General features: G+C 34.0%; 1 protein-coding gene across 3 annotated transcripts in view; it reads left to right on the top strand.

Annotated features, from left to right (window-relative positions):
* LOC114326950 (uncharacterized) overlaps positions 1-13,285 on the top strand; it is a 308,181-nt gene that overhangs the window by 208,616 nt on the left and 86,280 nt on the right. For all 3 annotated transcript variants that reach the window (XM_050658485.1, XM_028275433.2, XM_050658477.1), the window contains one exon: positions 6,526-6,809. In XM_050658485.1, coding sequence (XP_050514442.1) covers positions 6,526-6,809 — 284 coding nt within the window. The remainder of the gene's footprint in view (positions 1-6,525; positions 6,810-13,285) is intronic.

Here is a 13,285-nt window from a genome sequence, read left to right as displayed (position 1 = left end):
CTATCCGTTTCGGATGTTGGCGACCATCATGGCAATCTGTACTTTGCACACTGCTGCTCTAAAAAGATTTGTAGTGTTTGTGTTAAACCACGTACGTAGATTTTTCAGCCACGAAATTCTTCGCCTTCCTGGTCCTCGCTTTCCCTCTACTTTTCCCTGTAAGACCAGTTGCAGCAGTCCATATCTTTCACTGATGCTCATGATGTGACCGAGGTATTCGATTTTGGCTGTTTTTATTTTGATTAACAGCTCTTTTTCTTTTTGCATTCTCAGCAAAACACCCTCATTAGTAATGTGGTCGGTATAAGATATCTTCAGGATTCGACGATAAAGCCACATCTCAAAAGCCTCAATTTTCTTGCAGGTGGCGTCTGTGAGAGTCCACGACTCAACTCCGTACAACAGTATAGGAAAGTTATAACATCGTAGTAATCTGACTTTTATGGGTATCGACAAATCATGATATTTGACAACTTTCCCATTTTTTGAAATGCAATCTTGCTTTCTCTATCCTACATTTGATTCCTATAGAATGGTCCCAATTTTCATTGACGTTCGTATCAAGGTAGGTATATGTTTTTACTCGTTCTATTTGTTGACCATTCACACTGATTCGTCCAAATTGCTGTTCACTCTTAGAGATCATCATACATTTGGTTTTCTTAGCGTTTAGTGAAAGTCCGTATCTCTGACTGACTTCTGCGATTCTGTTCATTAACTCCTGTAGGGCTTCAGAACTGTCAGCGAATACCACAGTGTCGTCTGCGTATCTTATGTTATTGATACATTCTCCGTTAATTCGAATTCCGGCTTCAACATCATCCACTGCTTCTTGAAAGATTTCCTCAGAGTAGACGTTAAACAGCAGTGGGGATAGTATACATCCCTGACGGACCCCACGTTTGATTTTGATATCGTCGGATTCTCCTGCCTCTGTCCGGATAGAGGATGTTTGATTCCAGTACAGATTGCTGATCATCCTTAAATCACAGGTGTTAATTCCAATATTGGTTAATATTTCCATCAGCTTGTCGCGCTTTACTGTATCGAACGCTTTATGGTAATCAATGAAACATGCATAAATATCGCAATTTACGTAGGCTCTTACAGTAGCTGAATAACGTAGATATATATGATCATGGGTGAGGGATGGGTCGCGAATATAAAAAAATATCAGAAAGTGGGTCGCCAGACATAAAAGGTTGGGAACCACTGTGTTATAGCATTATTCTTTAACAATATCGCTGTAATAATATTGTTGCTAAACAGGTAAATTTTCATTGTATACCGGGTGTACGAATCAAACTGTGTTTTTTCTCAGAGTTCGCAACACCCCGTGCAATATTCTAGCATTTGTAAAATACTAAAATTAAAACCCAACTATATCCGCCGGTTTTCTTAGCATTCTGTTTTCTGATTCATTAACTTATGTTGGATAATAAAAAAGTTAGGTACTTAAACAACAAGCCATGTTCTTCATCAGTACAGGGTGTTTCTAAATAAGTGCGACAAACTTAATTATGCATTAAATAATAATGACAGTTTGCTTTATAATCGTGTGTCTGCCAATGCTTCGTTTCCGAGATACAAGATGTTGAACTTTTTCTTACAAACTGACGATTTACTTATTGCTTTAAAACCGGTTGAGATATGCAAATGTTATTTGGAGGGTTTTAAGACATAGTTATTGCACATTTTTTGACATTCCATTAAGAATTTTTATTCACCAATGGTGAATATAAAACTTAGTTACATGTAAAAAAAATGAGCAATAACTATCTCTTAAAACCTACAAAATTTCATTTGCATATCTCAACCGGTTTTAAGGCAATAAATAAATCGTCAGTTTGTAAGAAAAAATTCAACATCCCGTATTTGTGGACATATGTTTATAGAGCAAAAGGTGATTATTTTTTCATGCTGAATTACCCCTTAAAGTTTGTCGCACTTATTTACATATAAATACCCTGTAATGATGAAAAACATGGCTAGTTGTTAAAGTACCTAACTTTTGTATTATCCAACCTAAGCGAATGAATCAAAAAAGAGAATGTTAAGAAAACCTGAGGCTATGGTTGGGTTTTATTTTCAGTAATTTATAAATGCTAGAATAGTATATTCCACAGGGTGTTGCGAACTTAGAGAAAAAAACACAGTTTGATTCGTACACCCGGTACATAATGAAAATTTACCTGTTTAGAAAAAATATTACAGCGATATTGCTAAAGAATAAGGTTATAACATATTAAAAAATTACTTAAATCGGACAACAGGTTTAAGAGATACGATACATCAAAAATGACCCATTTTTTGGGGTGCCCGTTTTCTCTGACGCTCAGTGTATATACCTAACACATTATAAATACAAAATATCCGTTCGGACGAGAATTTTAGTTATTAACAAATAAGGGTCAAAAATGGCAAAAATAGGGTAATTAAATATCTTATTTAGAGTATTCATCTTTTAGTAGATGAGCAAAGGTTTAAAATAGAAGTTTTTGAATTTTGGCGGATCATTTGTTGCTTCGGAAATTCCAAAATATGACTAAAATTTCGAAAATCAAAAATTTGCTATAACTTTTGCAAAATGTAACTTTTGTACAACTTCTGTAAAGTATTGTTTTTTTTTCAAGCGAAAGTTTTGCTTTAATAAAGTAATTAAACAATATTAAAAACAAAACATTTTCCACCTACCTCTACCGAAAGTATACTTTTCCGGACCTGATTGTAGGGAGCAAAGTTGTACTTTTCCTGACGTCATGGTATTTCATTCATGAAATATAACTTATTGACGCCCTGTATAATATCTATTTTCTATTACGAAGTATCTATACATTTTAACGTTTATTTATAAAACATCTTGTATTTTGCAGAATGGTAAAAAACAGTAAATTGCTATTTTGATTTAACAATGTTTACATTAATAATTTGACTTATATTTGACAGTTGACAGTTATATTGTACCTACTTGTTGTTTTAGTTCTAATAAATTTTGTTGGTTAGTTACATAAATAAATTAAGTAAAAATGAAAAAATGACTTGTTATTTGAGGAAGGTGGAAAACCCATATGTATAACATGGGAGTAAAGTGCCTTTTCCTCCCTTGAATGATTACTGCCCTCCGCTACGCGTCGGGCAGTAAACTTCATTCTCGGGAGGAAAAGTTACACTTTCCTCCCTTGTTATACAAATAGCTATATTGGGACCAATTTTCTGGTAACACCTTCGTGGTTTCTAAAATTTGCAAACCAACCAATTTCTGGAGCAAAGAAGGCTGAGGGAGATCTAAACGTTGCATCTCACTTCTCGGCTGTCCAACGCGGTAAAATTCCAACGAAAAATGGTCCCCCCATGCTCAGAATAGAAGTAACAGTAATATTAATAAATAATCCTTTCGTTGTAAAATGAAACAAGAGCCGTCTTAAAGTACCTCGCACAAACCTTATGGATATTAGGTCCCAGTGGATTTAGTTCATACTTTGGGAAAATACTCTTTGAAGCATCCTGATGAAAAGTTCTCATGGGCACAACTCGATCGTATGAAGAATTTTCAAGATATAGAAGCACATACTCGGAGAATTATAAGATTTACCGGGTATTCCAATTCCCTGAGTTACTGGTTATCTGGCAACATGTAGAAGTTTGGATAAAAGAAAAGTACCAGTAGTCTAGGATTGTTTCCTGGCTATCCAATGGCGACCTCTACTTTGACCTTGACCTTTAACGGACGTCATCTTCTAGAGTTTCGGGGGTTTTCGGCATTAAATTGATATAAACAGATTACTCATGGGTTTTTGGGATCGCTAAACAGGATTATGCCATCAGAATTGACCTCCGGAGCACATGGTGGCCCAGGGCCACTGCAAGGGACGTCATCTTCTAGAGTTTCGATGGTTTTCGGCATTTAATTGATGCAAATGAATTACTGGAGGGTTTTTTGAGGTCGCTAAACACAAATATGACACCAGAACCGACTCCCGGAGCACCTGGTTTCCAAGGTCAATAAAAGGGGCTCCTTGAGTTTCGAGGGTCTTCAGTACTACATTAATGCAAACGGATTAGTTATAGGTTTTTGGGGTTGCTAAACACGAATACGTGATCAGCACAGACACAGGAGCACCTGGTGCCTAAGACAGGTTATCTTCTGGAGTTTCGGAGGAATCAAATGGATTACTCTTAGGTTTTTGGGATTGCTGAACACGCATACACTATCAGATCCGACCCACGAATCACATTGTGCCTACGGAACGTCCTCTTCTGGAGTTTCGAGGGTTTTCGGCATTAAATTGATACGAATGGATTACTCATGGCTTTTTGGAGTTGCTGAACACGAATACGCCATCAGAACAAACACCGTAGCACCTATCGCCTAAGGCACGTCATCTTATGGAGTTTCGAGAGTTTTCGGTACTAAATTGATGCAAACGGATTGGTACTCACCGAGTACTCGGAGGTTTTCTAAGTTGCTGTTCAAAGAAAGCGTACAAATCGGTGAAAAGTTTTTTTCCTATTTGTAGATTTTTACTAAATTAACCATGTTGTGCTATTCAATTGTTTTAATTATTTATAAATATAAACTTAACTTTGACAATGGTTTTCCTTCATTTATTTTAAGATCGATTTACTATATTCGATAGTATTATTCATCGTGGTCACTATACTCCAGAGTCTTTTATCCAAGTCATATTCGTATGTAGCAACCCCAAAAACACAAGAGTAATACGCTTGCATCATTTAGTACCGAAAACTCTCGAAACCCCAGAAGATGACGTGCCTTAAGCACCAGGTACTCCGGTGTCTGTTCTGATGGCGTATTTGTGTTTAGCAGCCTCAAAAACCCAAGAGTAATACCATCTGAATCAATTTAATGCCGAAACCTGTCGAAACTCCAGAATAAGACCTGCCTTACGCACCAGGTGCTTCATAGGTCGAATCTGATGGCGTATTCACGTTCAGCTACCCAAAAAACCTGTGAGTGATCAGTTCAAATTAATTTAGTACCGAAAGCTCTCGAATCTCCAAAGCGTGACGTGTCTTAGGCACCAGGTACTCCGATGTCTGTTCTGATGGGGTATTCGTGTTCAGCAACTCCAAAAACCTATGAGTAATCCATTTGTATCAATGTAGTACCGAAGACCCTTGAAACTCCAAGAGCCCCTTTCATTTACCTTGGAAACCAGGTGCTCCGGGAGTCGGTTCTGGTGGCATATTCATGTTTAGCGACCTCAAGAAACCCTCCAGTAATTCATTTGAATCAATTAATTGCCGAAAACCATCGAAACTCTAGAAGATGACGTCCCTTGCAGTGACCCTGGCCACCACGTCCTCTAGAAGTCAATTCTGATGACATATTCGTGTTTAGCGATCCCAAAAACCCATGAGTAATCTGTTTATATCAATTTAATGCTGAAAACCCTCGAAACTCTAGAAGATGACGTCCGTTGAAGGTCAAGGTCAAAGTAAAGGTCGCCATTGGATTGCCAGGAAAAAATCCTAGACCACTAGTACTTTTATTTAATCCAAACTTACATTTTGCCAGATAACCAGCAACTCAGGGAATTGGAATACCCGGTAAATCTTATAATTTTCCGATCCCAAAAACCCATGAGTAATCTGTTTATATCAATTTAATGCTGAAAACCCTCGAAACTCTAGAAGATGACGTCCGTTGAAGGTCAAGGTCAAAGTAAAGGTCGCCATTGGATTGCCAGGAAAAAATCCTAGACCACTAGTACTTTTATTTAATCCAAACTTACATTTTGCCAGATAACCAGCAACTCAGGGAATTGGAATACCCGGTAAATCTTATAATTTTCCGAGTTTGTGCCTCTATATCTTGAAAATCCTTCATACGATCGAGATGTGCCCATGAGAACTTTTTATCAGGATGCTTCAATGGGTATTTTCCCAAAGTATGAACTAAATCCACTGGGACTTAATTTCCATAAGGTTTGTGCGGGGTACTTTCAGTTTGTTCGAAGAGCATCAAAAGAACCCTAACCGGTTTCAAACCTTATTAGGTTATCATCAGTGGGTGCATATTTGATTATATCTGAACACACTAATATTCGGGCTGCCAGTATCGATTCACAACGAAATAACATGATGGTGTGAATGTGGTAGCGACATCTCTTAAAAACAAGCGAAAGTTTTGCTTTAATAAAATAATTAATTTTAAATATTTTTTAATATAAAGATTATTTAATTACTTTATTAAAGCCAAATTTTCGCTTGCTTTTAGCAGATGTCGCTACGACATCCACACCATCATGATATTTCGTTGTGAATCGATACTGGCAGCCTGAATTATAGTGTGTTCAGAGATAATCAAATATGCACTTTCTGATGATAACCTAATAAGGTTTGAAACCGGTTACAGTGCTTTTGATGCTCTCGGAAATAACTGAAATATAAGACGTTTTGTTTCGTTTTACAATGAAATGGTTATTTATTTATATTGTTTTTTTTTTGTAGAAACTGAATGGTGTGTATCAAATTCATCTACCAATGATTAAATTGTTTCAGATTTCGCTTAATGCAGCTGTGTTGGACCAGCGCTGAATCTCGGCCTAAAGTATTGCAATTACATATTATGCTGACTGATCTCCTGCAAGTGCACAGAAATACTTCCTCGTCGGATACTCTGAACGTCGACGAATTCGATCGAAGATGGGCATCGTGCAAACCGAACACCATCATTAAAACCGACCATATTTCCGAAAGCATTCTTTCGAACGATGAAAGAGAAAACGGCACAAAGTCACTATCGCTTAGTCTCACCAATTTACATGGATCTTTGGACAATTTAAGTAAGTATAACTTTTACTGATTAAGATGTTTAGTTTGCTAGTATGAAATTCCTACATTTATCAAGGTACTATAAGAATAGGGAACTTGCATAAATTTTTAAATATTAAAATGATATTAAAAAACATAAGGTAACATAATCTTAAAACGCTTGCATGCGAAAAAAAAACAAATATTTTTAACCCGTACGCTAATTACGACGCTTTGAAAATGCTATAAAATTAAAATATCTTAGGAGGCTCTTGAACGTCCTTCTATTGGTTCGACGTCACGGGCCACGGTCAACCGGGCTAGCAGTCGGAAACAACGCGATTAGGGTAGGTATCACGGGTATATTACATTTTAATCGTCTTTAATGGAAAATTCCTAGGTATTATTTATGTTCATCTTATATATTGTAATAAGTAGTTCCCCAATCAGCTTAGTTTTAAACTGAAATTGATAAAGTTGAGTGCTACTTTGTAAAGAGTTTAAAACGCATAATATGACGGACGAGGGTTTTTCAAAAGGTCAATCTGACTAACTTACCTATCGTTGATGTCTTCATGGTGGCAACTTTTATAAAAAGTAGTGAAAGCTATTCTATTGGAGAAATGCGAGGTGTCAAGGCAAATAAGTAAGAGTTATTACAATTACTTTATAACAATAGTTTGGTACCATTATATTATAGTATACGGTTTGTCCCGTGGGTTTGATCTACCTACCTCTAATCGAAGGATTTTGTATATCCTGGAAAAGATTACGGTGTAATTTGCATTATAATAAAGATTATATTTTATTGTAATGTTTATTAGTACCTATTGGAGCCTTTCATTATTGTGTTCAAACCCTTCTGAGAAAAGATTATGGTGATTACAGGCGTACCGATAGAACGTGTACATGTACAAAGCCAACAAAATCCTTCTTTACAAAGTTAATAATACGCATAAATAAGAAGAATCATTGTAATTTTACAAGTTAATATCTTTATCATCTCAGCTTATACTTACACCGCATCCCTCGGTAGACCGCAAGCTATAGTAGAAACCCGACTGTAGACCGCATACTATAGTAGCACCAATACTTTTTAGTTACTCTTACTTTTATTAATAAAAGTTTTGTTTATTTTTAAGTTACTTGTTTCTTCTTTGTTCTTTAACACAAGAAACGACAAAAGTAATTTCATAAAAAAGAACTTTTTGATACATGTCAACAGAGATAAAATGTTAATATTTTGCCTGTCACAGAAAAAATCAGTTTTGCCACAGAGTAAAACAAGATATTTCAACTATATTATTTATCTATGGGCAAACTGCATTAAATGCAATAGCCCACCGAACGGGCAAACGGTACGAGTGGCCTGTGACGTCAGACCCCAGCTCTCGCTTTTGAAGTTGTTTGAAACGGAAATTTTAGGCGCGGAACTTTGATCATATGTTGTATAAGTTCGAGAAATTTATATTGTGAAACAGCTTTAAGGTCGGCAAAATTTGGTATTCTTTGTCAAAGATGTTTTAAGAGGCGGTTCGTTTGATGACATCTGTTTTTCACACCCACATAATCGATCCCCTCAGACATTTACAAGTTTTACAAAACTTTTAGTTCAGTAGTATGTCTTACTGGAGTATAGGTGTGTGATTTAAAGCTCGATAATGGAGTGTAAAATGTTGTTTAATTTAAGATTAATTAATTAATTAATAATTAATTTTAGTACATACGATATGTCCTGCTTTAACGGTATATCTAAGTAAAAATAAATATTTTTAATTACATATTTAATCACCAGAAAAAACAACCAGCCTCCGAATTATATTAAAGGGGAACTAGCAGGACTTACAAATCTGACCCGTTTCACTGTATTGGTTACTTAAACTATACGTACACTATTCATTGTTAAGACGTAATATTTTGAATATAACATTTTAAAACATAAATTAACAATTTTATGCAAAAAAATTTTTTAGTGCAAGTTCCCTATTGTGTGTGTACGTGTGTGGAGAGAGAGATGGCATTAGACAAAGAATCTTTTTGCCGATTAAACGATTAAACACAAATATATGAATTGGACTCTGATAACGTAGTACTCCATAGTTCCGCCCATACATGTACTATTCTTTTTCATATGGAGCACACGGAGCTCTTAAAAACTGTGTATATTTACAATGGAAAATAAAAGTAAATACTATAAGTGTTGTTTAGTAACATTGTTTAGAAATACAACCATTTAAACCTCCCAATAAAATAATTATTAGATTACCAGTCTATAAGAAACTGAGTTTAATAAAGTGGTTACACGCTTGTTGAAAGGACATGAAAGACATTTTAGTTCATTGTCATTGTGAAGGTGTTCATGTATGTGAAGATAATTTTATGGTAAGTATTTAATATCTGTTGTCTGATTTTTATCAACTTTTGCGGTCAAAATATAATAAAAAATTTCCACCCCCGAGATGGGGTGGCAACCACCCCCATGGTAAAAGCGTCTTTCGGAATCATATAGATTTTGATCCTTGGACTATCCACTACTTATTATCAAATTTTCAAACAAATCGATTCATTGTGTAAAAATTGCGAGATGAAAAGCTTTCAGTTCCTGGCCTAAAATAGAACTTTTGGTATATTTTGGTAGATGTACGTTACAGATTGATTGATGTTTACCTATAAAAATTTTTTCTGGAACTGTTTTTACTATAAAATAAACTAATCATAAAAATGAAGATTTATGTTCATAATGGATCATACTGCCCTTTAGAAAACCCTCTTCGGTCACTTTAAAAAAATTGTCACACTGTCATAAAAACAAAAACACTCAACTATTATGAAATACAGTCGGAAAAATGAAAGAATACCCATGAACGAACATATAAAACACGCTGTATTTTTCTGTCACCGTGTCACAAAGAAAATTGCCCAGGGCAAGTACATGTAATAATTATTATTACATGTACTTGCGCTGGTCAATTTTTTGTGTGACACGGTGACAGGAAAATACAGCGTGTTTTATATGTTCGTTCATGGGTATTCTTTCATTTTTCCTACTGTATATAGTTAACATCAACTATCTAAAGATTTATAAAACTGAAATTCGCCATAAAATGATTACAAGTAAACGAATATCAAACATAGTGAATTAATAGCGCGGACTTCAAACATTATAATGAATGACATCACGACCAATAATAGTCCAGGAACCAAAGCTTTTCACCTCGCAATTTTTACAGAATGGATCGATTTGCTTGAAAATTTGAGAATAAGTAGTGGATAGTCCAAATTGGTAAGTAGTGGATAGTGGTGGTTGCCACCCCATCTCGGGGGTGAAAATTTTGTATTATATTTTGACCACAAAAGTTGATAAAAACATTCATTCTAAGCAAAAAATGTTCTATACATTTTTTTGATAAAATTAATAGTTTTCGAGATATTTCGCTATCGAAAGTGTTAGTTTTATATCGGAAAAATCAATGTTTTTCGATAATACTCATTTTCGATTCACTCAATTTTTGCCGTAGAAAAAATTTTTTCAAACCAATTTCTTGGGAATTAAATAACCTACAATTTCATATTTAAACACTTTTTCGTATCTCTGATGCTAATCTTTCTATTCTGAAGAAAATGGCATTTTTTACCAAACTACAAAAAATCGTTATTCGCTTTTTACTCCAGTTTTTTAAAAACTAATCATTCGAAGCCGTCAAACTTCTAGAATCTATTAATAATACATAAATAAAGAAGAATGAATAAGGTCAATGACTAAAAACACCACTAACATACATTATTATGCTTCCATTTGGATTTCTCCTTTTTTTTTTTTTCAAAAAAATATATATTGATTTTTTAACCGTAACTTTTTTATTTTGTATCTTAAAAAGTTTGGTAAAAAAAATTTTGTAAGTTTTCACAAGATCTATAAGCCTATTAATATTAAATCTTTTTAAAATCCTTAGTCGCAAAAAGAGGTGACTTTGAAAGGGTTGGTAAAGGTGGTTTTTGCATGTTATTACAAGTTTTAGTTGTCAATAGCTCACTCAGTTTTTGCCGTAGAAAAAATTTTTGCAAACCAGGTTCTTGGGAATTAATTATCCTAAAATTTCATATTGAAACATTTTATCGTATCTCTGATGCTAATCTTTATATTCTGAAGATAAGGCCATTTTTTCCAAACTACAAAAATTCGTCATTCGCTTTTAACTCCATTTTTTTTAAACTAATTATTCTGAGCCGCTCAAACTTCTAGAACATATTAATAATTCATAAATAAAGAAGACCAAATAAGGTCAATGACTAATTTTAATTAGAGTGGTGATTAGGAGGTTGCTTCCGATCACTTTTTCGCTGAAAAAAATAGGGACTGACATTATTTTCATTATAAATCATTTAATTTTTGAGCTAGAGACTTTTTTTATTTCTGAAGATATATATTTTTAAATACTTTAAATTAGTTTGAACAAATTTTCCTCGAAAAATGCATAGTTTTCCCGTCTTTTGACTTTGAAACTACAATATTTAGCATTTGACGAAGAAGAGCTAACATATAATAAAGTATGTATTGGTCTTAAAGAAAATTAAAAAAGACGGTTTTGTTTATTTTTTTAAAAGGTACATTTTGTTAAGTAAAGTTGTTTTCATAAAACGAAAACTTTTGGAGTTATTAGCAGAAAACTTATTAAAAACATTGATTTTTTTTTCGATATAAAACTAACACTTTCGATAGCGAATAAATCGAAAACTGTTAATTTTATCAAAACAATGTATAGAACGTTTTTTGTTTAGAATGAATGTTTTTAACAACTTTTCCGGTCAAAATCTAATAAAAAATTTCCACCCTCGAGATGGGGTGGCAACCACCCCCGTGGTAAAAGCTCCTTTCGGCATCATATAGATTTTGATCCTTGGACTATCCACTACTTATCCTCAAATTTTCAAGCAAATCGATCCATTCTGTAAAAACTGCGAGGTTTTGTCCTATTTTAATCTTCATTACTTGGACTATAAGGGCGCGTTTTTTAAGATAAGGTAATGAGACAAGGTAAATTAAGTACATGAAGAGCAGTGTATATTTCAATAATCTGACAATTTGAGTGGAGCGTAAGGAAATGGGCGAGTCACAAAGTTGTACAACTTTGCCTTGCAATTGGGACTAAGCCACAATCAATTATTGTGGCTTAGTCCCATATAAACATGCTATTTAACTTAGACATACCACAAGAAAACGGATTCAGATCATATTTAAGTTCAAAAACGATTAATACGAGTCCTACAATAATTTCACCAATGTAATTTTAATAAAAACAGACCCAGGTGTTAATAATATATCCGCCTACTTCATAATGAATATTTACTAAAACAATTATCTTCAGGCTATAAAAGAAAATTAAAAACAATGTATACAATGAAACGTGCAATAATAATAATACCCAGCTGTAAAGAAACATCGTAATTCGAATATAGGAAAAGTCAAACAATAAGGAATGCACGTAATTTTCCCCTTGTTGCCATATTCTAACTTTGAAAAAATATATAGGGAATAATCAGATTTTTTTGACATGCCATTCCTATTAAAAGGATCATTTTATTGGCTATAAGTAGTAGCGATTATATATGACGTCATTATTATATTTGGTCAGATGGTAAATGGTAACTGACGTCTGTCATAATATTGTAGGTTAAATATAATGCCAAATTATTGTTTTCAAATTATATGTTATTTATTTAGTTTATATTTCAACAACAGTTTATTTTTTCACCAACTTCACTTTTCCCTCCCTATCCTTGATTGGTCGATTAGGTTTATAGTCTTGTTGTATGGTATGGTCCTTTTCATGAGCATTTTTCAGTGCGTCACAAATGATAGAAAAAAGGTAAGACCGTGATAATACACATTTATAACATTTATTCTAACATGACATTTTAGTTAAATCTGACAGTTGTCAAATTTTATTTGCAATTTGGCATAAAAACAAATCAATTGTGTTTATTGCATTTATAAAATGGTATCTTCTTTGATTTGTATAGTCTTATAAATTGTACAGATTAGGGGAGAGGCTTGTACCTTGGGACATTTTTCTTTTATTTTGCGCGCGATCTGTCTGTCTTTCTTGTATCAAGTTCTTCTACAATCGTCGTCATTCTGTGGTTAGTTGTTGAACGTGATTAGAAATCATTTGCGATTATCGTAAAAATATAGTGTTTTATTTCGTGAAAAGTAACTATATATAGGATAGAAAATTTTCTTATTTAATTTTTGTGTTAACAGATATCGTAAATTAGATCAAAGGGTGTGTAGTGTGTGCCTAAACTAACAGGTAGTTAAACAATATAGTGAGAAATCTAACAAAACCGTTTTATTAGGTTAAATTCACATTTGTTTTCTTTTCGGCCGACTCTTGTACCTTAGACCGCTATCACGGTTTGTACGTTGGGCCGTACAAAATTAATGTCAAAAAAAGAAGACACATTTTTATGTTGCACAAGTTACTGCTGTAAGTCCCGATTTAACGGT

Source organism: Diabrotica virgifera, chromosome 1, assembly GCF_917563875.1.
Source record: "Diabrotica virgifera virgifera chromosome 1, PGI_DIABVI_V3a".
Lineage (NCBI taxonomy): Eukaryota > Metazoa > Arthropoda > Insecta > Coleoptera > Chrysomelidae > Diabrotica > Diabrotica virgifera.
This window is presented reverse-complemented; position numbering and strand designations above follow the sequence as displayed.